This window comes from Pongo pygmaeus, chromosome 11 (assembly GCF_028885625.2).
Source record: "Pongo pygmaeus isolate AG05252 chromosome 11, NHGRI_mPonPyg2-v2.0_pri, whole genome shotgun sequence".
NCBI lineage: Eukaryota > Metazoa > Chordata > Mammalia > Primates > Hominidae > Pongo > Pongo pygmaeus.
Genome location: NC_072384.2, coordinates 34,284,879 through 34,310,526, shown reverse-complemented (window position 1 = coordinate 34,310,526; position 25,648 = coordinate 34,284,879). Strand labels below are relative to the sequence as shown.

At 40.2% G+C, this 25,648-nt stretch overlaps 1 protein-coding gene across 2 annotated transcripts in view; it reads left to right on the top strand.

Moving 5' to 3' along the window:
- Positions 1 to 764: 764 nt before the first annotated feature.
- MAP3K19 (mitogen-activated protein kinase kinase kinase 19) overlaps positions 765 to 25,648 on the top strand; it is a 62,336-nt gene continuing 37,452 nt past the window's right edge. Inside the window, exons 1-5 of one of the 2 annotated variants that reach the window (XM_063647397.1) lie at positions 765 to 947; positions 3,555 to 3,709; positions 6,397 to 6,512; positions 9,312 to 9,427; positions 25,526 to 25,622. In XM_063647397.1, the coding sequence (XP_063503467.1) occupies positions 891 to 947; positions 3,555 to 3,709; positions 6,397 to 6,512; positions 9,312 to 9,427; positions 25,526 to 25,622 (541 nt within the window). In that variant the 5' untranslated portion in view covers positions 765 to 890. Of the gene's footprint in view, positions 948 to 3,554; positions 3,710 to 6,396; positions 6,513 to 7,611; positions 7,685 to 9,311; positions 9,428 to 25,525; positions 25,623 to 25,648 lie in introns of those variants that run through there. The other variant, XM_054477839.1, reaches the window with a different exon arrangement.

Below are 25,648 nucleotides of genomic sequence, written 5' to 3'. Positions count from 1 at the left end.
TTCGTCGAAGTGCCCCCATCATCCTCTTGTATTCACTTCTCTTGTTACATTTATCACCCCATGTTGCAATTGCCTTTTTTTTTTTTTTTTTTTTTTTTTTAATATGTCTCTGTTCTTCACTAGACTGCAAATACTTTAAAGGCTGGCTGCTGGTCTTGTTCATTGGTGCAGTCTCAGCACCAAGGACAGTTCTTAACATTCAACTGGGCAGTCTGTCCCCTCACCATATTGAATAGAGTTTACTCTCTTCCTAGAAACACTTGCAGAAATACTTGTGACATTCAAGAATATGTAAGCCTGAATCATCTTTGTTTTTGTATTTTTTAGAGACAGGATCTTGCTATGTTGCCCAGGTTAGAGTGCAGTGGCTATTCACAGTAGGATTATAGTGCACGATGGCCTTGAACTCCTGGGCTCAAATGATCCTCCTGCCTCAACCTCCCAGTAGCTGGGATTCTAGGCACACACAACCATGCCTGCTCCTTTTGGTTTTGTATTCTTGATTATAGACAGTTATAAAACTTCAATGTTTTCTGTGGATTTAACATACAATACTCATAGATCTCTAGTCCCTGCAAAAAAGACTATCCAAAAATCATGCATGTCATGGAGATTTTTGTTCCCCCAAATTAAAAAGGGCAAATAGCAGTTACCCACATCCCAATGAATCAGATCCATGCCTAAGTCAGTTTTCCACCCAGCTCTGAAGACACTGTTGGTACTTAAAAATATTTAACTAAGACTGTGTCGTTTTGCAGGTTGTTGGATTTCTTCTGGAAAAGGGAGTAGATATCACCCTTTGCAATTACAGCAATCGAACCGCAATTCATGTAGCTAATTGCAATATCCAAAGACAACTCTTGGCAGTCAATAGAATCCAGGCTCCCCAAATGCAACTTCTACAAAGTTCATGGCAAGGTGATCTTGAGCAAGTTCAACATTTACTGGTTAGTTGATATTTGTTTCTGTCTTTGGGTGGGTGAGTGAATGGTGAAAAGGGCACAGACTACATATGACTCCTTTTAAAGAAAAATAAGTTCTTTCCAAATGTAATCCTAGGAAGTTTCAGACAGAATATATAAAAAAGAAAGGGGATCAAACAGGACACTGGAGTGGAAAACAAGATAATAAAAAAACACAGGAGCAGTCGATTTCCACCTTCCTTGAGCTGGATGCTAGAAGTCACGCAACACCCCTGGGAAACGATTTGCTCCCAGGAAGCCTCCAGAGGACGACTATCAACTTGCTCAGAGGAGTTCCCTTGGCATCATTGCCATTTGTACAATTGCTGCTTAGATCCCTTTGGACCAGTTGCTGTTATTATCTTTATCCTGAAAAAGGAATTTGAGAGCCTATGCCTTGCATAATATTTAGTTGTCATGAAAGAGTTCAGAGGATACATTTTTAAAGGGCTGTCTTCTCAGGGTATTGATCCTCGTGTTGAGATTTTCTACTTACAGATACTTTTTCCCAAAGCAACTTGCAAACTCATACGCATAACCAAGGACATTAATTATTGGTGACTGGCAATTGCCTACTCTTGGCATTTACCTTCAAAGAGACTGTCAGACCATGTGACCTTCCAACTGAAAGAAAATCAATTGCTGCTAGGAAACAGTTTCCTCTAATCCCTTATGGTAAAGACACAAACAGATAAAGAAAAAAGTGAAAGATATTCCAGTCAGGTACAGTTCAAGGAGAGATATAACAAAACCAAACAATACTTCAAATTCTTTTGTTGGACTAAATGGTAGTCTAAAATTGCCAGACATCACGAACTGAGGCTTAGAAATTTTTCTGAAAGACAATGTATTTTACTTAATGGTGTTTTCAGCAGTCGTAATCTAATTTTTGTTTGTTTGTTTGTTTGTTTTTTGACGGAGTCTTGCTCTGTCGCCCAGGCTGGAGTGCAATGGCGCGATCTCGGCTCACTGCAATCTCCACCTCCCGGGTTCACGCCATTCTCCCACCTCAGCCTCTGGAGTAGCTGGGACTGCAGGCGCCCGCCACCACGCCTGGCTAATTTTATTTTTGTATTTTCAGTAGAGACAGGGTTTCACCGTGTTGTGTTAGCTAGGTTGGTCTCAATCTCCTGACCTTGTGATCCGCCCGCCTCGGCCTCCCAAAGTGCTGGAATTACAGGCATGAGCCACTGCGCCCGGCCCAATGTCTGTTTTTATAACCACATTTTTAACCCCTAAACATTAGGAACCAAGTTTTAAGAAACTGGTACCTGCAACTGGATCTATACCTTGATCAACAGATGCTGAATTGATATGGTATTGCAAGACTATTCTCAGTTCAAAATTTTCATATTGGTTCTAATAATAAACATTGATATCAGAGGTGGTTTCTTCTTAGCGACTAAAAAAAAATTAACTAATTAATTCCCACAGTACCCTGCTGAAGTAATACCATTATCTCTAGTTTGTCCCTAGAGAAGCTGAGGTAGAGACACTGAGTATACTTACATGGCATAAAGTGAAATAGAGATGGAAATTAGTGCATTTCTTTGGTCTATAAAATGAACAATTTAGGTGTTTTGGCCTGCGGTTGCTTTTCAGTTTTGAATTATCCAAATTAAGTTTTACTTTCATTAAGGCATCAAATTACATCCATATGCCTGCCTCCATTTGACTATATAAATACAGGTAAGTTAGCTGTTTTTTAAATTTTTTTTTTTTTTTTTTGAGACAGGGTCTCACTATGTTGCCAAGGCTGGGGTGCAGTGGCGTGATCACAGCTCACTGCAGCCTTGACTTTCCCAGGCTCAGGTGATCCTCCCACCTCAGCCTCCTGAGTCACCAGGACTACAGGTGCATGCCACCCTGCCTGGCTAATTTTTTGTATTTTCAGTAGAGATGGGGTTTTGCCATGTTGCCCAGGCTGGTCTCAAACTCCTGGGCTCAAGCAATCCACGTGCCTCAGCCTCCTAAATTGCTGTGATTACAGGCGTGAGCCACCATGCCCGGCTGAGCTGCTATGTTATTATAAATTATTTATTCATTCAATGAATGTTTACTGAGCACCTACTGTGTGTCAGACACTCTGCTAAGTGCTTTTTACATTCTAGTGCCAATCAGCAACATAACCCTACAAGGAAGACACTACTATTCCAACTTACAGCTGAGGGCTCTGAAGTTTAGCAAATAGGGTTGCCAGATTTTGCAAATAAAAATACAGGACACCCAGTTAAATTTAAATTTCAGATAAACAACAAATAATTTTTTGTATAAATACATCCCAAATGAAAATTATACATGATTTAACTGGATACCCTCAATTTATCAGGGTGATTTGGTCACCTTTTAACAGGGTGTCCCTGATACAGCCTGTCAGGGAAGTTTAACTACCTTAAGGAGCTGAGATTGAAACCCAGATCTGTCTTTCTGGCTTGTGTTCTTTCACCTCATCAGTTCCCTTTCAGGACAGACACTGAGAAAGAACATATTGAAGTTATAATGAAATGTTGGCCAAGCAATGAAAATGCAAAGATTAGCATAAAGAGCTATGTAGTAAAAACACAACAGAAATAAAGCTGCATGTTTCTAAAGGCATCTGAAGAGTTCCTGGATATAAATTTCCCAAACCAACATGGCTTGACCCCTCTGATGCTGGCTGTGAGAGATGTGGACCTGTTTGAGAGTCTTGACATGGTAACAGTGTACAGACCTGTGGAAGTTCTGTCCCAGCTCCTAAGGCATCATGCGTGAGTATGAGCAGTTAGTCAGCCCAGCTGAAGGGTGTCTATTCCATTGTTATTTACAGAAATCACATGTAAACCGAGACACAAAGCTTCTTTTTTACCCTTTCCCTCCCTCCCTCCCATCCTTTTCTTTCTTTTCTTTCTTTCTTTCTCTCTTTCTTCTTTCTCTCTGTCTCTCTCTTTCTTTCTTTTCTCTCTCCTTCCTTCCTTCCTTCTTTCCTTCCTTCCTCTCTCTCTCTTTCTTTCTTTCTTTCCTATTTTTTATACAGGATCTTGCTCTGTTGCCCAGGCTGGAGTGCAGTGGTGTAATCATAGCTCACTGTGACCTCAAACTCCTGGGCTTAATGGATCCTCCTGCCTCAGCCTCTCGAGTAGCTGGAACTACAGGCACATACCACTATGCCCGGCTAATTTTTAATTTTTTGTGGGGATGGAGTCCCACTATATTGCCCATTCTGGTCTCAAACTCCTTCCCTCAAGCTACTCTCCCATCTTGGCCTCCCAAACTGTGGAGATTACAGGCTGTTTTCTACTATATATACCAAATGCACATGCATCATCATAAAAGTGACTTCACAATTGCAAAGTGATGTGCAGTTTCTAAAATTTGCTACCTATTATTCTTATGATATCTGGCTCTTTGTTTCATTTCTTGAAATGATTACTGTTTTGGTAGTTACTGGGAATGTCAAATAATTCTTGAGTATCCAACTCTCTACCCCCAAGATATTACTAATTATTTCAGAAAACACTGTCAATGTCTGAAAAGCAATTTATAATAGTGTTTTCCAGTTATCTTAAAATTACTATATGCCAAATGCTCTTTTAGGAGGGGGGAGATAAACAATGAATTTTTTTTTTTAAATAAGAGGGTTAATAAGCAATCTCTCATGTTACAATTGCAGTTTCCTAAAGCTGTTACTTAGTTATCTTGTCATCAAATAAGAACAGATGGCCTGAGCTCTTTCTCAGTATTTCATATGAATTTCGTTTTGGAAAAAAAAAGGAGGAGGGAACTTCAAGAACAAAATTATAGTCAAGAATACAAGATATTGTAAAAGGATCAGTTAGTATAATGGAATGAAAAGGGAATTTTGAAGCTACTTCAGCCTAGTGTTGAGAAATAGTTTGGCCAATTGATAAAAGTGGAGATTCCTGGACATCATCCCAGAGATGTTCAGTAGGTCGGGATTGTGGTCCAGAATACTGGAAATCAAGGTATGCCACTTGGAGACACCCTAATCTAGGCAGATGAGGAGAGGTCCCAATGAGTTTATCTTTACTTGTTTTTATGCACCCTTAAATAATTATAAAAATTTTTGTCCAAAGTTGGGAATTCTCTGCAAATATGATAAGTGGCTTGCTTAAGGCCATATATCAAGGTAGTGGCAACCCCAATTCTCAGTCCTATGCTATTTCTTTTGAATTACAATCTTTGATGAAGAAAAGTCCATAAGAGAATATTACTGTGGCTCATGACACATTACCCGGTCCCATAGCAACGAAGAGATTCAAATTCAAATGTTTTAGGATACAGACCATGATCCACTTGCTCCTTGTCCTAGAATAGGATAAGTAAAGCAAGTTTCATCGTTTCCCTCACTGTAATCTATTAATGGGATTCTCATCATTTCACTTTGGATTTCTCTGAGCTGATATCTAATGCAAGGGTTCAGTACAACATAGGATAAGAAGAGACTTGTGCTGCTGTAAATGGTCCTAAGATCAGCCAGTTGGGCTTACCAACCACAAAGCCAGGTAAAGAGGAATGAAAAGGCCATGTGGGGGCCGGGCGCGGTGGCTCACGCCTGTAATCCCAGCACTTTGGGAGGCCAAGGCCGGCAGATCACGAGGTCGGCAGATCGAGACCACTCTGGCTAACACGGTGAAACCCCATCGCTACTAAAAATACAAAAAAAATCAGCCGGGCGTGGTGGCGGGCCCCTGTAGTCCCAGCTACTCGGGAGGCTGAGGCAGGAGAATGGCGTGAACCCGGGAGGCGGAGCTTGCAGTGAGCCGAGATCCCACCACTGCACTCCAGCCTGGGCGACAGAGTAAGACTCTGCCTCAAAAAAAAAAAAAAAAGAAAAGGCCATGTGGAGAGGCACACTTTGGTTTTTATGACAAGATTGCTCCACTCATCCAAGAGACCATGAAATAAAAGTATCAGCTTAATTTTAAAGAGAAGATTCTATGCCATTCCACCATTTTGAATCATAAAAGAGCTAGCTGTTAACATTAGAAAAAAGAAATATCAAAAAAGTCAGCAGTTAGCTTAATTATTGAAAAGAAAAAATCAAGTGAGCTATTTGGAATAAGACAATCGTTTATCAAAATGTTTTAATCCTTATGACTCATTGAAAAAAATTTAAAAATATAAAAAAAAAACAAAAGATGTTTTTATCTTTACTTGATTTTATGCACCTTTGTCCAAAGTTGGGAATTCTCTGCAAATCTTAGAATGTTTTTAGAATGGGGATGGGAATAAAGATACACAGCAAATTCCTTTTATTTAAAATCTTGTAAAATTGTCATCCACTATTCATACATTTTGAAATCATTATTATTATCCCCAAACTACATAAGATTACTTTTTATTTATTTGATGTAAATGTTTCCCTCTCATATTAGTTTTCTTTTTTCAGCAGATTCAACTAAATAAAGTTTAATGTTGATTCTGTTCTTCCTAGAGATCCTAAACTTTGTGATTTTAGTGGAAAATCAGCGATACATTATGTGTCACAAGTAGAGAGTTCAAAGAAACAGCAGCTTTTGGACATTTTAATGAGTTCTATGCCAAAACCAGGTAAATACTTTCACTCCACATGCATAATTTCCCAACCCAAAAATTCCTGTTAGAACTCTTTCTTTTTCTACATCTGTTTGATGGATCCATTTAAAGAAATCAAGTCCACGGCTATTTATGGAGCAGTGACTCTGTACAAGGCCCACAACTAGGTGCTCTGGGGGATGCAAAGAAGTCTAACGCAAGGTTTAAATTTTTGAAAATATACAGCATGGTCAGGGGCACATCACATAAGTCAGAGAGAAAGAGCTTGCTGTAAACTTGAAAGGAGAAGAGGGACTTATAGTGGTTCTTGAAGGCTGGATAACAGTGGGAAGGTTTGATATAGGTGGGAAAAGAGTCCATGCAAAGACAAAGAAACAGCCACAGCAAGAAGTATAACGAAAAGTGTGCCGCTGAGCAGCGTGTGACTTTGTGAAAGCTGCCTGACTTTATTGTTTGATTCGCTTTCTGTTTGAAGCTTCGGGGGCAGAGGACAAAGCTATACCTAAGAAGGTTTCATGAAGGAGGTGAGACTTGATCTGACCTTTGAAAAAAGGATGCAATTTGATTTTGTGGAGCAGAGGCCCCTTGCTGGGAGTGAGCATAGCTTATCCCAGGGGCAAACAAGAAACTAGAACTGAAAGTTCATGTCAGGAAAAAGAGAAACAAAAGGTCAGATACATAAAGAAACTGGGTCCATGGAGGGGAGAGCCTTAGATGTCAGGCTGAAGGACATCACTTTTTTTTTTTTCAATAAAACAGACACTAAAGAATTTTAAGCCAGAGAATGATGAAGGCCATGTTTTAGGAATATTAACCTGTTCCTATCGTGTTGGCTACATCTCAGGGAAAAGGCAGGGATCTCTATTAAGAAATTATAGAAGTGCCTGTATGTGTGTGGTAAGAACTAGGGAATGAGTCCTTGGGTGGGGCGTGAGAGTGAGCCTGAGAGACGCTGGGAGTGGTGGGTCTAGGAGACATTGTGAAAGAACAATTCACAGAACTGCAAGATGTGATGTTGACAGCGGAGACAGAGACAAAAGCTGAGAAACTTGAGTCAAAGATGACTAAATTTTAAGGCCTGGAAAGTGCAGGAGATGGAAATACAACCAACAAAATGGGAGCACATTGGAACTTTGAAGTAGCAAGTTTCTGTAGGACTGGGCTTGTGGGAAAGGACCGGTTGAAAGGTTAGTTTGGGAGTTCTCTACAGAGAGGAGATTGTGAGGACATGACGGTGGGTGAAGTCGTTGAGGGACTGACGAGAGTGAGAAAATTGCAGAGGGCTGAGCCAAGGAGGTGCACCCACAGATAGAGAGGAGCGGTGGGAACATCAGGACTCAGGAAGTGAGAGGAGAAGGAGAAGAATCAGAAGAGAGTTGCAGGAAGAAAGGCGCAGGAAACAATGTTAAATTGGAAAAGAGATTACAAAGCAGATGTGGTAAGGATGTGAGACGTTTCAATGGCAGGATATAGGCAGAAGATAGATTGCAGAGAGTAAAGAAGGAAAATATGATGAAGAAATGGAAAGTCTGGATATAGATCACTTGTTCAATTTTGTTTCCACTGCAAGATAAATGGAGGAGCCACTGAAAGAGCTGGAGTTTTTGTTGAAAGAAGCCAATGCTTATTTGAAGAAGCCAGGATAGCAGGAGGGGATACATATGAGAGCAATGTCCCTAGGGTACAAACTGGGAGTCTGCTGTTTGGTGTTAGGAACTCTGTCCATTTAATGTGGCTTTAATCACTAGATAGGAAGTGTGCTCAGAGGAGCTGAGTGTCTGTCCTGGGCAACTGTAGAGCAAATGTGATTTCCAGCTTATCATTGGGGTTTCACTTAGCAACTTTGCCTACCACAAACCATTAATCCCAAACATTTGAAGTGATAACTGTTGATCGCTATTAATTTAACTTTATGATTCACTCCCTTCTACAAACTAAAGAAGAAAGTTTGAGCGATCCAAATTTTTTAAATTATAGGATGGTCTGTAAGGCCCTGTATTGCTTTGATTTCAGTTGTTAGCCAAATTGTGCAGAAATTATCCTCAATCCCCAAGAAATAACTTCAGGGGCTTCAGGGCAGTGCACAGATTCAGAGAAAGAAAATACAGTATCGATTGAGCCAGCACTAAGTCTTCAGTACCCTGAAAAATACATGGTAGTTTTTCAGGGTTCAGTTGGAAGAGGCCAAGAAGCATCTCCTAATCTTCCACTAGTAGAAGTCCATAATGATGGGTCATCCTCAGGAAACATGGAAGACAGATGTCCTTCCTCTGCACAGCTCTGGAGAAGAGGGTTCCCTAACCTTGAACTGCTGATGGCTTTAATGGCTAAAAAGTTCTTACTCATGTCCTAGCACCCTACAGAGGGTTTTGCAATGACGATGTAGACATTAAGTATGAGGTGACTGGATTTAAGTTGAACTAAAATCTGACTCATGTTAAGTTTTAATTTCTCATACAGCTTAAAATTTGGTGGGTGCTCAGATCAGATGGGATGATTGATTCATCCTAACTCTCTAAAAAATATTTCACTTGCTCAAAATCTCAAAGTACCTGTCTGATTTTTTTGCCCTTATGTAATAGCAGTTACCATCAAAGCCTTAAAAAAAATAGTAAGCCATCCACTCTGTAGACTCTTGTCTTCACATCTCTTCTTGTGAAAATTAGTGCTTGAAGCTTCATCAGGATCCCAGACCACTATTTCAGGAAAATCTTTGACAAAATGGAGCTGATTTTAGAACATAGAGCTAGATCTTCCTTTGAAATTGCTGGAGCTGAATCTTATCAAAATATACTATTATGTTTCTTTTGATAGAAAGACATGCTGAGTCATTGCTTGACATTTGTCATGATACAAACTCTTCTCCAACTGATATGATGACAGTTACCAAAAATCAAAACATCATCTTGCAAAGCATCAGCAGCAGTGAGGTAAGAGCCTCCCTTTAAAGAAACAACAGAGAGCCTACTCCATGTACTACTTTATCTGTATTGCTTGAATACTTCATAACACTCATATATTACAATTTTATTTTTAAGTGTAATCATAAAAAAGCATATTTGTTAAGACACTCTTCTGAAAGTTTAATCTCAGAGCAGTAATTAGCTAGTAAACTCTGAGACTCATGCATAAGATGTGTGTGTACACATGTGTGTGTGTGTATGTGTGTGTGTCTTAGTCAGTTCTGGCTGCTATAACAAAGTACCATAGATTGGGTAGCTTATAAACAGAAATTTATTTCTTACAGTTCTGGAGGCTGGAAGTCAGATCAGGGTGCCAGCAGGTTTGAGTCTGGTGAGGGCTGTCTTCTGGACTGCAGATTGCCAACCTCTCATATGCTCACTTGATGGAGAGAGAGCTAGCTAGTGCTCTGGGGTCCCTTTTATAAGAGGCACTAATCCCATCATGAGGACTCTACTTTCATAACCTACCTCCCAAAGGCCCTACCTCCCACTGCCATCGCATTGGTAGTTAAGATTTCAACATACACATGTTGGTGGGACACAAATATTCAGTTCTTTACTCTGGGTGAGCGTGCCTGTGTGTGTGTGTGTATGTGTCCCCAGTACCACAGAAGATTGTTTCAGCTGAATCCATACTAAATAATCAAATGTACCTTCCTTTTTCTGTACGTTAATAACGAAAAGGAAGTCTAGGCTAGCCATGGTGGGTCACACCTTGTATTAGTCCATTTCACACTGCTATAGATACTACCTGAGACTGGGTAATTTATAAACAAAAGAGGTTTAATTGACTCAGAGTTCCACATGGCTGGGGAGGCCCCAGGAAACTTACAATCATGGTGGGAGGCAAAGGGGAAGCAGGCACATCTTCACAAGGTGGTAGGAGAGACAGAGAGGGTGCAGGGGAAACTGCCACTTTTAAAACCATCAGATCTTGTGAGAACTCCCTCACTATCACAAGAACAGTATGGAGGAAACTGCCCCCAAGATCCAATCACCTTCTACAAAGTCCCTCCCTTGACATGTGGGGATTACAATTCAACATTAGATTTGCTGGGGGACACAGAGCCAAATCATATCATACCTGTAATTCCAGCAGTTTGTGAGGCTGAGGATCTCTTGAGGCCAGGAGTTCTGGACCGGCCTGGGCAACAAAAAGAGACCTCATCTCTACTAAAAATAAAAAAAATTAGCTGGTCATGATGGCACACGCCTATAGTCCCAGCTACTTGGGAGGCTGAGGTGGAAGAATCACTTGAGCCCAGGAGTTTCAGGCCACAGTGAGCTATGATTGCGCCAGTGAACTCTAGCCTGGGTGACAGAGCAAGACCGTGTGTCAATTTTTTTAAAAAGGAAAAGACAGGCGCGGTGGCACACGCCAGTAATACCAGCACTTTGGGAGGCCAAGGCGGGTGGATCACCTGAGGTCAGGAGTTCAAGACCAACCTGGCCAACATGGTGAAAGCCCATCTTTACTAAAAATACAAACAATTAGCCAGGCTTGGTGGTGGGCACCTGTAATCCCAGCTATTCAGGAGGCTGAGGCAGGAGAATCGCTTGAACCAGGGAGGCAAATGTTGCAGCGAGCCAAGATTGTGCCATTGCACTCTAGCCTGGGCAACAAGAGCAAAACTCCGTCTCAAAAAGAAAAGGAAAAGAAAAGGAGATCATTAATCTGATCATATGAAACCCATAATAGGGTACCAAAAAGGAGGTGCCTCCTCGTGCCCCTGGTTATCATCCTGTCTGTGATGAATGACTTTACAAAAAGTCCCCTATAGTACAGTAACAGTATTAGTAACAAACATTGCAGCCCATAGAAAACTGTGGAATGAGACCCAAGATGTACAACAAACTGGCAGCAGTAGTTGCCTACAGAGAGAGAACTGGAGATGCAATTTGCACCGTGTACTCATTTGTACCTTTTGAATGTTTATAAAAATTAACATATTCCAATTAAAGATCCTACTACTCTATATTTTATTGGTTAAAAAAAAAAGTCCAAAAAATTGTTTATTTATTTTGAGATTGGGGTCTCATTCTGTTGCCCAGGCCGAAGTGCCCTGGCATAAACATGGCTCACTGGAGCCTCAATCTCCCAGGCTCAAGCAATCCTCCTACCTCAGCCTTCTGACTAGCTGGGACTGCAGGCACATGCCACCACACCCAGCTAATTTTTAAAATTTTTTGAACTCCTAGCCTCAAGCAATCCTCCTGCCTCGGCCTCCCAAAGTAGTGGGATTACAGGCATGAGCCACCATGCCCGGCCCCATTGCCCATTTTCTAATTGGATTATTTGCTTTCTAACTGATAGGTTTAGAGAAGCCTTTATATATTCTAGGTATATGCTTCATAAAATATTTTCTCCTAGTCAAGAAAATAATTTGACTTGTTTTTTAAATCCTTTTAATGTTTTATTAAAAAGAAGTTTTAAATTTTGATAAAAAACAACATCCATTTTTTTCTTTATGGATCATGATTTTTGTGACTAAGAATTGTTCACCCAAGCCCAGGACACAATTTTATCCTACGCTATCTTCTAAAAGATTTATAGTTTCACATTTTACATTTAGATTCATAATCCAATTACAGCTTTTTTTTTTCTTTTTTTTGAGATGGAGTCTCACTTCTGTCACCCAGGCTGGAGTGCAGTGGCACGATCTCTGCTCACTGCAACCTCTGCCTGCCAAGCAATTTTCCTGTCTCCGCCTCCTGAGTGGCTGGGATTACAGGTGCCCACCACCACGCCTGGCTAATTTTTGTATTTTTAGTAGAGATGGGGTTTCACCATGTTGGCCAGGCTAGCCTCGCATTCCTGAGCTCAGGTGATCCGCCTGCCTTGGTTTCCCAAAGTGTTGGGATTATAGGTGTGAGCCGCCACACCCAGCAGAATTTGAGTTAATTTTTACAAAGTACAAGGTTTAGGTTGAGGTACGTATTTTTGCCTGTTGTTCCTCTATCATTTGTTGAAAAGACCATACTTCCTCCACTGATTTACTTTCACATCTTTGTAAAAAAAGAAAGAAAGAAAAAGAAAAAGAAAAAAGATCTGGGCCAGGTGCAGTGGCTTATGCCTATACTCCAAGCACTTTGGGAAGCCAAGACAGTAGGATCACTTTGGGGGGGCAAGAGTTTGAAACCAGCTTGAACAACATAGCAAGACCTGTCTCTACAAGAAATTTTAAAAATTAGCTGGGCATGGTGGTGTATACCTGTAGTCCTAGCTACTCAGGAGGCTGAGGCAGGATAATCGCTTGAGCCCAGGAAATTGAGGCCTCAGTGAGCCAAGACCATGCCACTACTCTCCAGCCTGGCCAACAGTGAGAGGCCCAATCCCTTAAAAAGTATATATGTTGAGCTTCTTTCTTCAATTAAACTACTATCAATTCTTTTTTTTTTTTTTTTTTTTTGCTGTTGTTGCCCAGGCTGCTGGAGTGGAATGGCTCGATCTCGGCTCACCACAGCCTCCGCTGCCCGGGTTCAAGTGATTCTCCTAACTCAGCCTCCGGAGTAGCTGGGATTACAGGCATGGGCCACCATGCCCGGCTAATTTTGTATTTTTAGTAGAGACAGTGTTTCTCTATGTTGGTCAGGCTGGTCTTGAACTCCCGACCTGAGGTGATCTGCCCGCCTCGGCCTCCCAGAGTGCTGGGATTACAGGCATGAGCCACCGTACCCGGCCTAAACTACTATCAATTCTAAGATGTGTACTTTGCATTTTAACCTCTTTGAAGTTAGACATCTTACAATTGTCACTGTCAAATTGGTACTGTTTTGTCATTTTTAGTGGTACATAAAACAACAGTGTAGCTTTTAATCAAGGACATCTTAGATTTAGTGAAACATTGGTAGGATACATTGCTAAACCCAAGTCACAATATAAGATGTCAGAAAGTCGATAGAGAAGTGAGAAATGATTTTGCAGCATGGAGAATGGTAAAACCTAATTTTCCAGAGAAAGGATATTAATGAGAATCAAGATGATGTACTGCAAAAGAACCATGGAAAAGCCCAGGAATTAGAGGCACCAGGTACTGCAGACGTTGGGAGTTAGCATGAGGTTGAAAAACAGGAGGGTTTGGTTGAAAATGTATATAAGGAGCAGAGAGATCCCCAACATTCTACTTCCACTCTACGTAACTACATCACTACTCCTTCCCCACCCTCACAGAAGGCAGGAAGATTTGGTGGAGGATGATTTGAGCTGGAGGAATTCTGGACTTAGTAACAACATACAAGGTGAAAGATGGGAATCAGGTCTCAACCTACAGGCTTAAGTCTGAATATTGACAGAGAGATTGCATCCATCCTCCTTCCCCACATAGCTCCCATATGGCCAGCAGCCCGTTTATACTACCAAGCCAAAAGACTGGAAGATTCTCTTCTGGAGATTTAATAACCCCAGAAAATAAACCTACTGACACTGACATTTTTAAGTTCCCTGAAACAAAAGCATTTCACTACCAGATTAACCCCAGCGAAGCCCACCAACAGGTAAATAGCAATATACATAGAGAACTTCTAGTCATATTTTTAGTGTCTCTTTCTTAATATAAAGAGCCAAGATAGCCAAGGGTTACCAGGTATTTGAGGAAAGCCTCCAATATGAAAAGTAGCATCAAAACAACAAGGAATGCAGATGACATCAGGAGCACAGAGAAATGAAGGGGAAGAAATAGTTTTAAAGGGAGGAGAGAAAAATAAGGAAAAAAAATGTTATCAGAACCAAATGATATGAGTTTTCAAGTTTAAAGCACCCATCACTGCAGGACCCATCATTGCAGGACAGTGACTAAGTAAATTACCTTAAAGTATTATGAACTTTTAAAGCACTGAGGCTACAAGAGAATCCTAAAAGTTTTCAAAGAAAGAGAGAGAGGTAATATAAAGGATAGGAAACAAGAATGGCACCAGATGTCTTAAAAATACCATTGTAAGCTACAAATATATGGAGCAATAAAAGACCTCTACACTGAAAGTAGTAAAATATTGCTGAAAATTTTAAGAAGACTTAAATAAATAGAATGATGTAACATGTTAGTGGATTGGAAAATTTACTTTTATAAAGATGTCAATTCTGCCAAATTAGTTTGTAGATTCAACACAGTCCCAATCAAAACCTAGCAGGTTTGTGTGTGTGTGTAAATTAACAAGCTGATTCTAAATTCATATAGAAAGGCAAAAGGCCAAGAATACTGAGGGCAATATTGAAGAAGAACAAAGTTGGAAGATTTACGCTACCAGATATCAAGTCCTATTATAAAGCTTAATCAATTAAGGCAGTGTGATATTGCTAGAAATATAGATAAATCCATTACCTGATTTATGACAAAGTTCATGCTGCAGTGAAATACGGGAAAGAATTTTCAATACATGGTTCTGGGTTGCATGGATAGTCATATACAAAACAATACGTATGTTGACCCCTACCTCACACCATACACAAAATCAATTCCACATTGATTGGAACAGCTCACTGCAGCCTAGCATTCCTGGGCCCAAGCAAAACTCCTGCTTCAGTCTCCTGAGTAGCTGAGACTGCAGGCACATACCACCATTCCCGGCTAATTTTTTTCAATTTGTTTTTGGTAGAGATGGGGTCTTGCTTCGTTGCCCAGGCTGTTCTTGAACTCCTGGCTTCAAACAATGTCCCTGCCTCATCCTCCCAAATTGCTGGAATTATAGATGTGAGCCATTTTGCCAGACCACACTAACCCTTTTGAAAGAAAATGTAAGATAAAATCTTTGTGACCTTGGAGCTGGCAACAATTTTTTTTTTTTTTTTTTTGAGATGGAGTCTCGCTCTGTCACCAGGCTAGAGTGCTGTGGCACAATCTCGGCTCACTGCAACCTCCAACTCCCTGGTTCAAGGGATTCTCCTGCCTCCGCCTCCCGAGCAGCTGGCTAATTTTTGTATTTTTATTAGAGATGGGGTTTCACTATGTTGGCCAGGATGGTCTCGATCTCCTGACCTCATGATCCACCCACCTTGGCCTCCCAAAGTGCTGGAATTACAGGCATGAGCCACTGTGCCCAGCCAACAATTTTTAAAACAGAACACACACACACAAAAAATGCTTGCCATAAAAGAAAAGTTAATTAAATGGGCTATATTAAATGAAGCATTTCTTTTTATCTAAAGACATCATTAAGATAATAATAAGCAACTCATAAAGTGAGAAAAGATACTTAAAATGTATGTATCTGACAAAGGACCTGCATTCAGAAAAAATTTAAAAACTCCCACAAATTAGGAACAGATAGGCTAATAGAAAGTGGGCAAAAACTTGATCAGACACTTAGCAAAAAAAAGACGTCTAAATGGCCAATAAAATATATTAAAAGATGCTCAGCTTTTAGTTATTGGATAAATGTAATTTTAAACAACAATGTGATAACACTGCACATCCACAGAATGATTACAATTTTACAAGTTGGGAAATATCAAGTGTTGACAAGGATGTAGGGCAACAAGAACTTTCATGCACTACTGATGGGAGAATGAACTGTTAGAATAATTTAGAAAGCTGTCTTTTGGTGTCTGTTAAAGAGAAATATATGCATACTCCATAATCCAGCAATTCTGCTCTTAAGTACATACCTAACAGAAATGCATCATATGTTTACCATAAGCTACATATTATAATGATCATAGCAGCACTATTATAATAGCCCCCAAATGGAAAATACCCAAGTGCCTATCAAGAATAGAAAGGATACATAAATTGTGGTATATTCACATAGTATAAAACTACACAAAAACGAGAATGAGAGTGAATGATATAAAATTACATGCAAAAATACAGATGAATCTCACAAATACACTGTTGAGCAAAAGAAGCCAGACATAAAAAATTAAATCCTGTATGGGTCTATTTATATAAAAACAAAAGGAGGAATAACAAATCTAATCTATGGTGTTAGAATTCAGAATAGCACTTGCATGAGAGTGTTCTTTGGGGATATTGGTAGTGTTCTTTTATTTGATCTGGGTCCTGGATACACAAATGTATTTGGTTTATTAAAATTAATCTATACACATAGGGTAAGTGAACTTTTCTGAATGTATGCTATACTAAAATCAAAAGTAATGGAAAAGGGGTGGAGTAGGGAATGTCTTCAAATATCTGACATACACAAAAAAGAATATGGTTTTCAGCCAGGCATGGCTGTGGATACCTGTACCTGTGGTCCCAGCTACTCAGGAGGCTGAGATGGGAGGATAACTTGAGCCCAGGAGTTTGAGAACAGCCTGGACAACATACCTTTTTTTTTTCTTTTCTTCTTTTTTGGAGACAGGGTCTCACCCTGTCACCTAGGCTGGGGTGCAGTGGCCAGTGGCATGATCACAGCTTACTGCAACCTCCGCCTTCCGGGTTCCAGCAATCCTCCCACCTCAGCCTCCTAAGTAGCTGGGATTACAGGCATGCTCCACCATGCTCAGCTAATTTTTGCATTTTTTTATAGAGATGGGGTTTCACCATGTCACCCAGGCTGATCTCGAACTCCTGGCCTGAAGTGATCTGCCCACCTCAGATTCCCAAAGTGCCAGGATTACAGATGTGAACCACTGGCTCGAATGAATATGGTTTTCAGACTAGGATTCTATGCCCAAATAAACTCTCAGTTAAGCATTAGAGTTGAATAAAGACATTTTTCAGACACAGAAATCTCAAACATATTACTTCTGATACACCTTTTAAGGAAGCTACTAAGTGCTCTATTAAATTGAAAAAGTAAATAAAGAAAGAGGAAAAAATAGGATCTGTGACTCAGAGGATCAAGAGAGAGGAGGGAATCATTGGTATAATGAAGAAGGCACGTCCCAGGACTCCAGCTAGTTAGCAACTCTAGAAAACAAAGAGCTCAGATGATTGGGGGATTGGGGTGGGGGCAGGGAACAGGACAGAGGAGGGAAACAGAACAGATATTATTGTCCGATAAATTTCACCAAGTGGAGAGACCATTGTACATTGGGAAGATTTAGGCTTTAAATAAAAAGACATAAGAAATTAAATAAAATAAACCAACTAGAAATTAAAAAACCAAGGGATGAGGGGAAGGAAGGATGAATAGGCAGAGCAAAGAAGATTTTTAGGGCACTGAAAATACTCTGTATGATTCTATAATGGTGGATACAGGTCATTATACATTTGTTCAAACCCATAGAATGTACAACACCAGGAGTGAACCTTAATGTTAACTACAAACAACTGTAACAAATATACCACTTTGGAGGGCGATGTTAATAATGGGTGAGGCCGTGCATGTGTGGGAGCAGGGGGTATATGGGAAATCCCTATACCTTCTTCTTCTTTTTTTTTTTTTTTTGAGACGGACTCTTACTCTGTCGCCCAGGCTGGAGCGCGATCTTGGCTCGCTGCAACCTTCACCTCCTGGGTTCAAGTGATTCTCCTGCCTCAGCTTCCTGAGTAGCTGGGATTACAGGCATGCACCACCATGTCTGGCTAATTTTTGTATTTTTAGTAGAAACAGCGTTTCACCATGTTGGCCAGGCTGGTCTCAAACCCTTGACCTTAGGTGATCCACCCACCTTGACCTCCCAAAGTGTTAGGATTACAGGCGGGAGCCACTGTGCCTGGCCTATACCTTCCTCTTAATTTCTCTGTGAACTTAAAATGGCCCCTAAAAATAGTCTATTCAAACAAACAAACAAACAAGGGTTTGGGGGTTTGTTCGGGAAAATAAAACAGTTATACAAGAAAGAAAGCATAATCATACTATATTACAATTGTACTACTACATAGTACAATATCCTCATAATCATAATTAGCCATTGACTATTGATTTAACAACAAAGAAGGTAAATGTATTGGGAGGATGGAAGCAGGGCATAAGAACATTAAATTATTAACTGCCATAATAAGTCAATAGATGATGCCTCACTTTGATGAATCAAGAGACAGCATGATAACTATGCAGAAATACGGAAGAAAATACCAAAAGAAACACCTAAAAGTTTGGAAGTGATTGCCTCTGAGGAAAATGGTGACTGTTTTTCTCGGTATAAGTCTTTTACCATTATTTGATTTTTTTACATGTGCAGTTTAATTTTGATAAAAATTAAGTGAAAATTAAAAATAAACGGTTAAATCAAGACTTCTCTGGGACATGGGATGGGATGAGCTACCATGGAAACATTCCTTTTTAAATCGTATTTGAATATTTTAGCATTGTGCATTTATAAATTTTCTAAGTAGTTTAGTCTGCTTCCTACCAAAGTGGAATTTAGTACCCTGGTTCCCAACAAGGGAGTGATTCCCAGTGCCCACCTCCCACCCCTCCCACCCTAGGGGGTCATTTGACAATGTTTGCAGACATTTCTGGTATCATCACTAGGGGAGAATACAACTGGCATCTAGTGGGTACAAGCCAGGGACGCTCCTAAACATCCTATCAGGCACACGACAGCCCCCACAGCCAAGAATTATCTGGTTTTGAATGTCAACAGTGCTGAGACTGAGAAATTTGCTACGTTTTGTCACAATATTGAAGGTTGCACTGTGTTTGGTTACTAATATTATATAGTAATCAAAATAAAATACCTAGAGACAAATCTTTAAGGTGAGTGTCATGCATAAGATATTGATAAACAAAAACATCCTTGTTATTTTTTATGGTCTATTTAAGCAATTTTCTTTTTAAAAAGACTAACTATATCACTTCATATTAATACATTGAAATAAATGTTTAAAAACATTTTTGTAGAGATGGGGTCTCACTATGTTGCCCAGGCTGGTCTCAAACTCCTGGCCTCAGCCAGGTGTGGTGGCATGCACCTGTAGCCCCAACTACTTGGGAGACTGAGACAACAGGATCACTCAAGCCCAGGAGTTCAAAGTTACAGTGAGCTATGATCACACCACTGCACTCCGCCAGGATGACAGAGTGAGAGTCTGTTTGTAAAAAACAAACAAACAAACAAACAACATCAAACTCCTAGTCTCAAGAGATTCTCCCACTTCTGTCTCCTAAAGTGCAGGGATTACAGGTGTGAGCCACTGTGCCTGATCAGTACATTTTTTGAGGCAACTTTAAAACTTTTTTTTTTTTTTGAGACAGAGTCTCGCTCTGCCGCCCAGGCTGGTGTGCAGTGGCGCGATCTCGGCTCACTGCAAGCTCCACCTCCCGGGTTCACGCCATTCTCCTGCCTCAGCCTCCCCAGTAGCTGGGACTACAGGGGCCCGCCACTACGCCTGGCTAATTTTTTGTATTTTTGGTAGAGACGGGGTTTCTCCATGTTACAGGATGGTCTCGATCTCCTGACCTCGTGATCCACCCGCCTTGGCCTCCCAAAGTGCTGGGATTACAGGTGTGAGCCACCGCGCCTGGCAAAACTTTTTTAAAAATAACTTTCATTAGGTGTTTTTTCTTATTGTAGCTGAAATAAAGTTTAAACTCCTTTTTGAGGGATAAATGGACTTTTTCAGTATTATATTTGCCTTTTCTTCCCTAGTGGTTTAACTGGGGTTTAAATCCCTTTCACTCTTTTCTTTAAATGAAAGCTTTGTTTTCTTTTTGGTTGTCTGAAATAGGTTTTTATAGTTTACAAATATAAGCAGCTGCCTTGCATGTAGGACAGCTCCAGAGAGGCTCATTATAGACTCGCCCAGTCATCTTTTTTCATCTGAGGAGAATCTTCTTTCAAAATTTTATTATAGGCTGGATATGGTGGCTCATGCCTGTGATCTCGGCACTTGGGGAGGCTGAAGTGGGAAGATCCCTTGAGTCCAGGCATTCGAGACACTCATGGGCAACATAATAAGATTTTGTCTCTACAAAAAAAATTTAAAAATTAGCTGGTTATGGTGGTGTGCGCCTGTAGTTCCAGTTACTTCCTGGAGGCTGAGGTGGGAGAACCACTTGAACACAGGAGTTTGAGGCTGCAGTGAACTATAATTGTGCTGCTGCATTCCAGCCCCGGCGACAAAGTGAGCTCCCATGTCTCTAAAATATAAAAATAAAACAATTTAATTACGTCTGATTTCCATCGTGCCTTTACCTTCTGTATGTTTGGTATGCTGTTGTCTGCAGGCTAGAATGTGATGCTCTATTTCTCATCCATCTATCAGCTCCTGTGGTGTTGTCAATGGTTTATGAAATCCATCTATGTTTGGGACTTGATATTCTGATGTTTTCTCTCTTTTACTCACTCCTAGGTGACACTATTTCAGTTCTCCTCCTTGTGGCACCCAAGCACATCTTAAAGTCATTGCTGGTTAGATTTATAAAATAAGTTAGAAAATTCTGAGCTGTTTCTGTTTGAGTCTTCATTTCCATCATCACCTTCAAAGTAGATCTTATTCCCTACATCCTTTTCGATTGTGATACTTACGATTTTTCAGTTTATTCCAGGTTATAAATTTTTGTCAGATACTTATAGGGATCACACATCTTTTATTATTATTTTTTCTATGCAAAACGTATCAATTAGGTTTGAGTATCCTTTCCCTTTATTTTGCTCATTAATTCTTTTTTTTTTTTTGGGTCTTGTTGAAATTCATTGTTTCAAACTTTTCATGCTAACAAGATCACAGAGTGGTCACAACCTCTGGACCCAGATTTCACAGTCTGGGTGTAAATTCTGGCTCTGCCACTGGCTAGCTGTGTGACCTCATGTAAGCTACTTAACTTTTCTGGGCCTCAGGTATAAAATGAAGTAATAGATCCTAACTTTAGAGTTGTGAGGATTAAATTAGTTAACCCATTTATGCCTAGTGTTCCATTATTGGAACGGTGAGCTTGTGGGGGTTATTTATATCCCACTGCTCAAGGTCATTGCCAAGGTCTGATTTTTCACACAAAAAAATTTGCAACCTCTGGGATAAATGGGTTAATATGTGTAACGCATATAGAACAGTGTCTGGTACTATATATGTAAATGCTAGTCATCATTATGGATTTTGTAGGTGGGTATGACCACACTGCCGGCTTCCAACTTTTCCTACAGGACCAACTGACAAATGAACTGTGTAGTTGAGATTGACCACAGCCCAGTAATCATGGAAACTTGATGTAAGAACCTGCTGTATGACTAACACTTCCAAATGAAGGCTGCTGTTTTCTCAAAGCTTAGCATAAAAATTTCACTGAATCACTGTAATTAAATGAAATGGTAGAAATGTGTTTTGAGGTCTCTTAGAGTGTTCTAGACTAAGGATCTACACAAAAACTATATATAATACTAAAAAAGAAAAATTCAAATGACCCATAAGCATCTAAAACTATCTCCAACTTTTCTATTAATCAAAGTATGCACATTCAAACAATAATAAGAGGACCAATTCCATATATTACATTAAATACGATAAAATGAAAAGTTGGCCAGACGTGGTGGCAGGTGCCTGTAATCCCAGCTCTTTGGGAGGCAGAGGGAGGTGGATCACTTGAGATCAGGAGATCGAGACCAGCCTGGTAAACATACTGAAACGCCATCTCTACTAAAAATACAAAAAAAAAAAAAAAAAAAAAAAAATTAGCCAGGCATGCTGGTGGGCACCTATAACCCCAGCTACTTGGGAGGCTAAGGCAGGAGAATCGCTTGAACCCGGAAGGTAGAGTTTGCAGTGAGCCGAGATTGCACCACAGCACTCCAGCCTGGGCAACAGAGCAAGACTCTGTCTCAAAAAATAAAAAATAAAATGAAAAGGGGCAGGGCATGGTGGTACATACTTATAGTTCCAGCAACTCAGGAGGCTGAGGTGGGAGGATCACCTGAGCCCAGGAGTTCAAGGCTGCAGTGAGCCATGATAGTGCCACTGCATTCCAGCCTGTGTGCCAGAGTGACACACTGCCTCAAAATAACAACAATAATCATATAAACACCTGTGAAAAGAAGGGAAAACAATAATAATTAATTAATTAAATGAAAAGGAATGACGATAAGGGAGAAGATATGATATAGCACATTCATGCACTGCTGCTAGATTATAAATAGGGATAAACTTTACTTTTAAGGCAATGTGTGTACAAAAAAACAACTTTTTCATAGTCTTTGGATCAATAATTCCATATCTAGGGATCTACTCTAAAGAAATAATACAAAATTGCGGTATTAGTTGCAAATATTTAATAATACTGTGTGTAACAATGAAGAATTTAAAATGACCTACTAAACATCATGGGAGTTACATTGTAAGACTAACGGGGCTTATTAAAGAAGTACTATTGGCTGAGCGTGGTGGCTCACGCCTGTAATCCCAGCACTTTGGGAGGCCGAGGCAGGCGGATCACGAGGTCAGAAGTTTGAGACCAGCCTGGGCAGCATGGTGAAACCTCATCTCTACTAAAAATACAAAAATAAGGCGGGCATGGTGGTGGGTGCCTGTAGTCCCAGCTACTCGAGAGGCTGAGACAGGAGAATCTCTTGAACCCGGGAGGTGGAGGTTGCAGTGAGCTGAGATTGCACCACTGCACTCCAGCCTGGGCGACAGAGCAAGACTCCATCTCAAAAAAAAAAAAAAAGTACTATTATGACCCGCTGATATTTGTTGAAGGAAAGAAATTTTAAATTCCATTAAAATTAAAATGACACTTACTTAGTAAATTGCTTATGAATTTATGCTTAAGTGAAAAAGCCAGGTACAAAAATTATGTGATGCAACTATATTTTTAAATACTTAGGAGAAGCACAAAGAAAATATGATTCCTGTGTTAACAGTGTTTGCTCTTTGGTTGTCAGGTTATAGGTGATTTTTTAAATCTTGCTTTAGAAAATACTTTTTTGTATTTTCATATGTTCTAGGAAGAATAAACTTCCCTCTGGGATTTGATAGGAAGGAGGAGGGATTTACCAGATAATGGTAGAGTTTTTGAAATACAGAGAAGGTTAAGCCGTGAAATTGACAACAGCCTAGGAGCCGAGTGAACCCGTCCGCCATTGACAAACAGGATAGTCTGAGATAGGGCACTCAACTTTTGCCAGGAGATAGAAAATGCTTTAGAAAGTATTAATAAGGGTAGTGGGGAGTAGGGAGGAAGGGGGATGGTTAATGGGTACAAAAAAAATAGCTAGAAAGAATGAATAATCAACCCAATGAGAGAACAAAAAGAAAAAAAGAGGAAAAGAAAGAGTAAGACCTAATATTTGATAGCACAACAGGGTGACTATAGTCAGTAATAATTGTACGTTTAAAAATAACTAAAAGTATAATTGAATCATTTGTAACACAAAGGATAAATGCTTGATGTGATGAATACTCCATTTACCCTGATGTCATTATTATGCATGGCACGCCTATATCAAAATATCTCCTGTACCCCATAAATATATATGCCTATGTACCCATAAAAATTAAAAATTAAAAAACAATGTTTAAGTATAAACTGCTGAATAAAAGTAAGGTATGACAACTAAGTTATTATGATTTAATACCTAAAATATTTTTAATGACTGTATAAATGGAGGGTTTTACTTCTGGTTTTTTTTTGAGACAAGGTCTCACTCAGTTGCCCAGGCTGGAGTGCAGTGGTGCAATCATGGCTCACTGCAGCCTCAACTTCCTATGGCTCAAATGATCCTCGCACCTCAGCCTCCTGAGTAGTTGGGACTACAGGCACGTGCCACCATGCCTGGCTAATTTTTGTATTTTTTGGAGAGATAGGGCTTCACCATGTTGTCCAGGCTGGCCTCAAGCAATCCACCCATCTCAGCCTCCCAAAGTGCAAGGATTATAGATGTGAACCACCATGCCTGGCCAGGTTTTACTTTTGTTTCCTTTTTCTTTTCTTCCTTCTTTTCTTTTCTCTCTCTCTCTTTTCTTTTCTTTCTTTTGACAGGGTCTCACTCTGTCACCCAGGCTGGAGTGCAGTGGCGTGACCCTCGCTCACCGTAGCCTCGACCTCCCAGGTTCAAGCCATCCTCCTGCCTCAGCCTGCCAAGTAGCTGGGACAACAGGTGTGTGCCATCACATCCGGCTAATTTTTGTATTTTCGGTAGAGACAGGGTTTCGCCATGTTGCCCAGGCTGGTCTCGAACTCCTGAGCTCAAGTGATCCACCCGCCTCAGCCTCCCAAAGTGCTGGGATTACAGGAGTGAGCCACCGTGCCTGGCCAACTTTTATTATTTGCTATGACAATTAAAATGAACAAGGACAGGAAAGCAAGAAATTTCCTAGCTCTCTTGGGAATTAATAAATGAGCTATCAGAGAATTTTTGTGACTCGCCACTTCTCTGACATTTCAGATGACAGGCTTGTGCACTTAGGGCAAAGACTTATTGTCCATCAGTCCCCTTAAATAGGTGGTCCACCTAGATCGTAGAAACCAGACAGCTAGTTGTAACATGCAGGTTGTGATGGGATGTTTTAACTACTACTTGGGTCTATCATGGTTCTAGAAATTTAAAGGCACAAAATCACCAGCTATAACTTTGAATGAAGGAAACTATCAAAAACAATGAATTCTACTAAGAAAACATTTCCTCTTTAAAATGTTTGGAGTACTTTTTGTAAATCAAGTTGGTTTTCAACTATAATGATTATTTTCTAGAGAGTGAAAAGGAAGTTTAAGAGGTTATGCACCATGATTTAGATCAGAACACCGTCATAGGGAAGACTTTAATCAGCTTTGCTGCCTCGTTTCAGTCTAGGGTTATATCTGTAGCTTCCACAGGGGCAGGGATTTCCATTCTTGCCATTTGTAAATGATGCCCCAGGGAGGCATTATGGAAAGATCACGTTCCTTTGGGGTTGTTCACTGTGAGTGTGGCCAAAGGATTCTTTCCAGTGACCCACCCAGATGGAATCTGGGGCAGCTTAGCAGCCTGGGCACTGAGATGATAAAGTATAAAATACTGAATTTCTATGTGTCGATGTGATTTCAGCTTTGCTCTTCATTTTTGATTATGCAATTAATCACATCCATGACTGTCTGAGCCTAGTGCTCCAAGGGCAGATACTTTCTTATTATTTTAGTCCTAAATACTTTATCCAATTTAAAAGGCACGGCGTAAATCTTTAGCCCAGAAAAATCAACATTCACTCTGCCAACAAACTGGTACATCGAATAACTAATAACTGAGTTTTGAATTTTATGATATTGCAGGAGTTCGACCAAGATGGTGAGTGCAGTCATTCCACACTGGTTAATGAAGAAGAAGATCCCAGTGGTGGTAGACAGGACTGGCAACCCAGGACAGAAGGTATCGGGCTTTAGTCCTTAATGTGT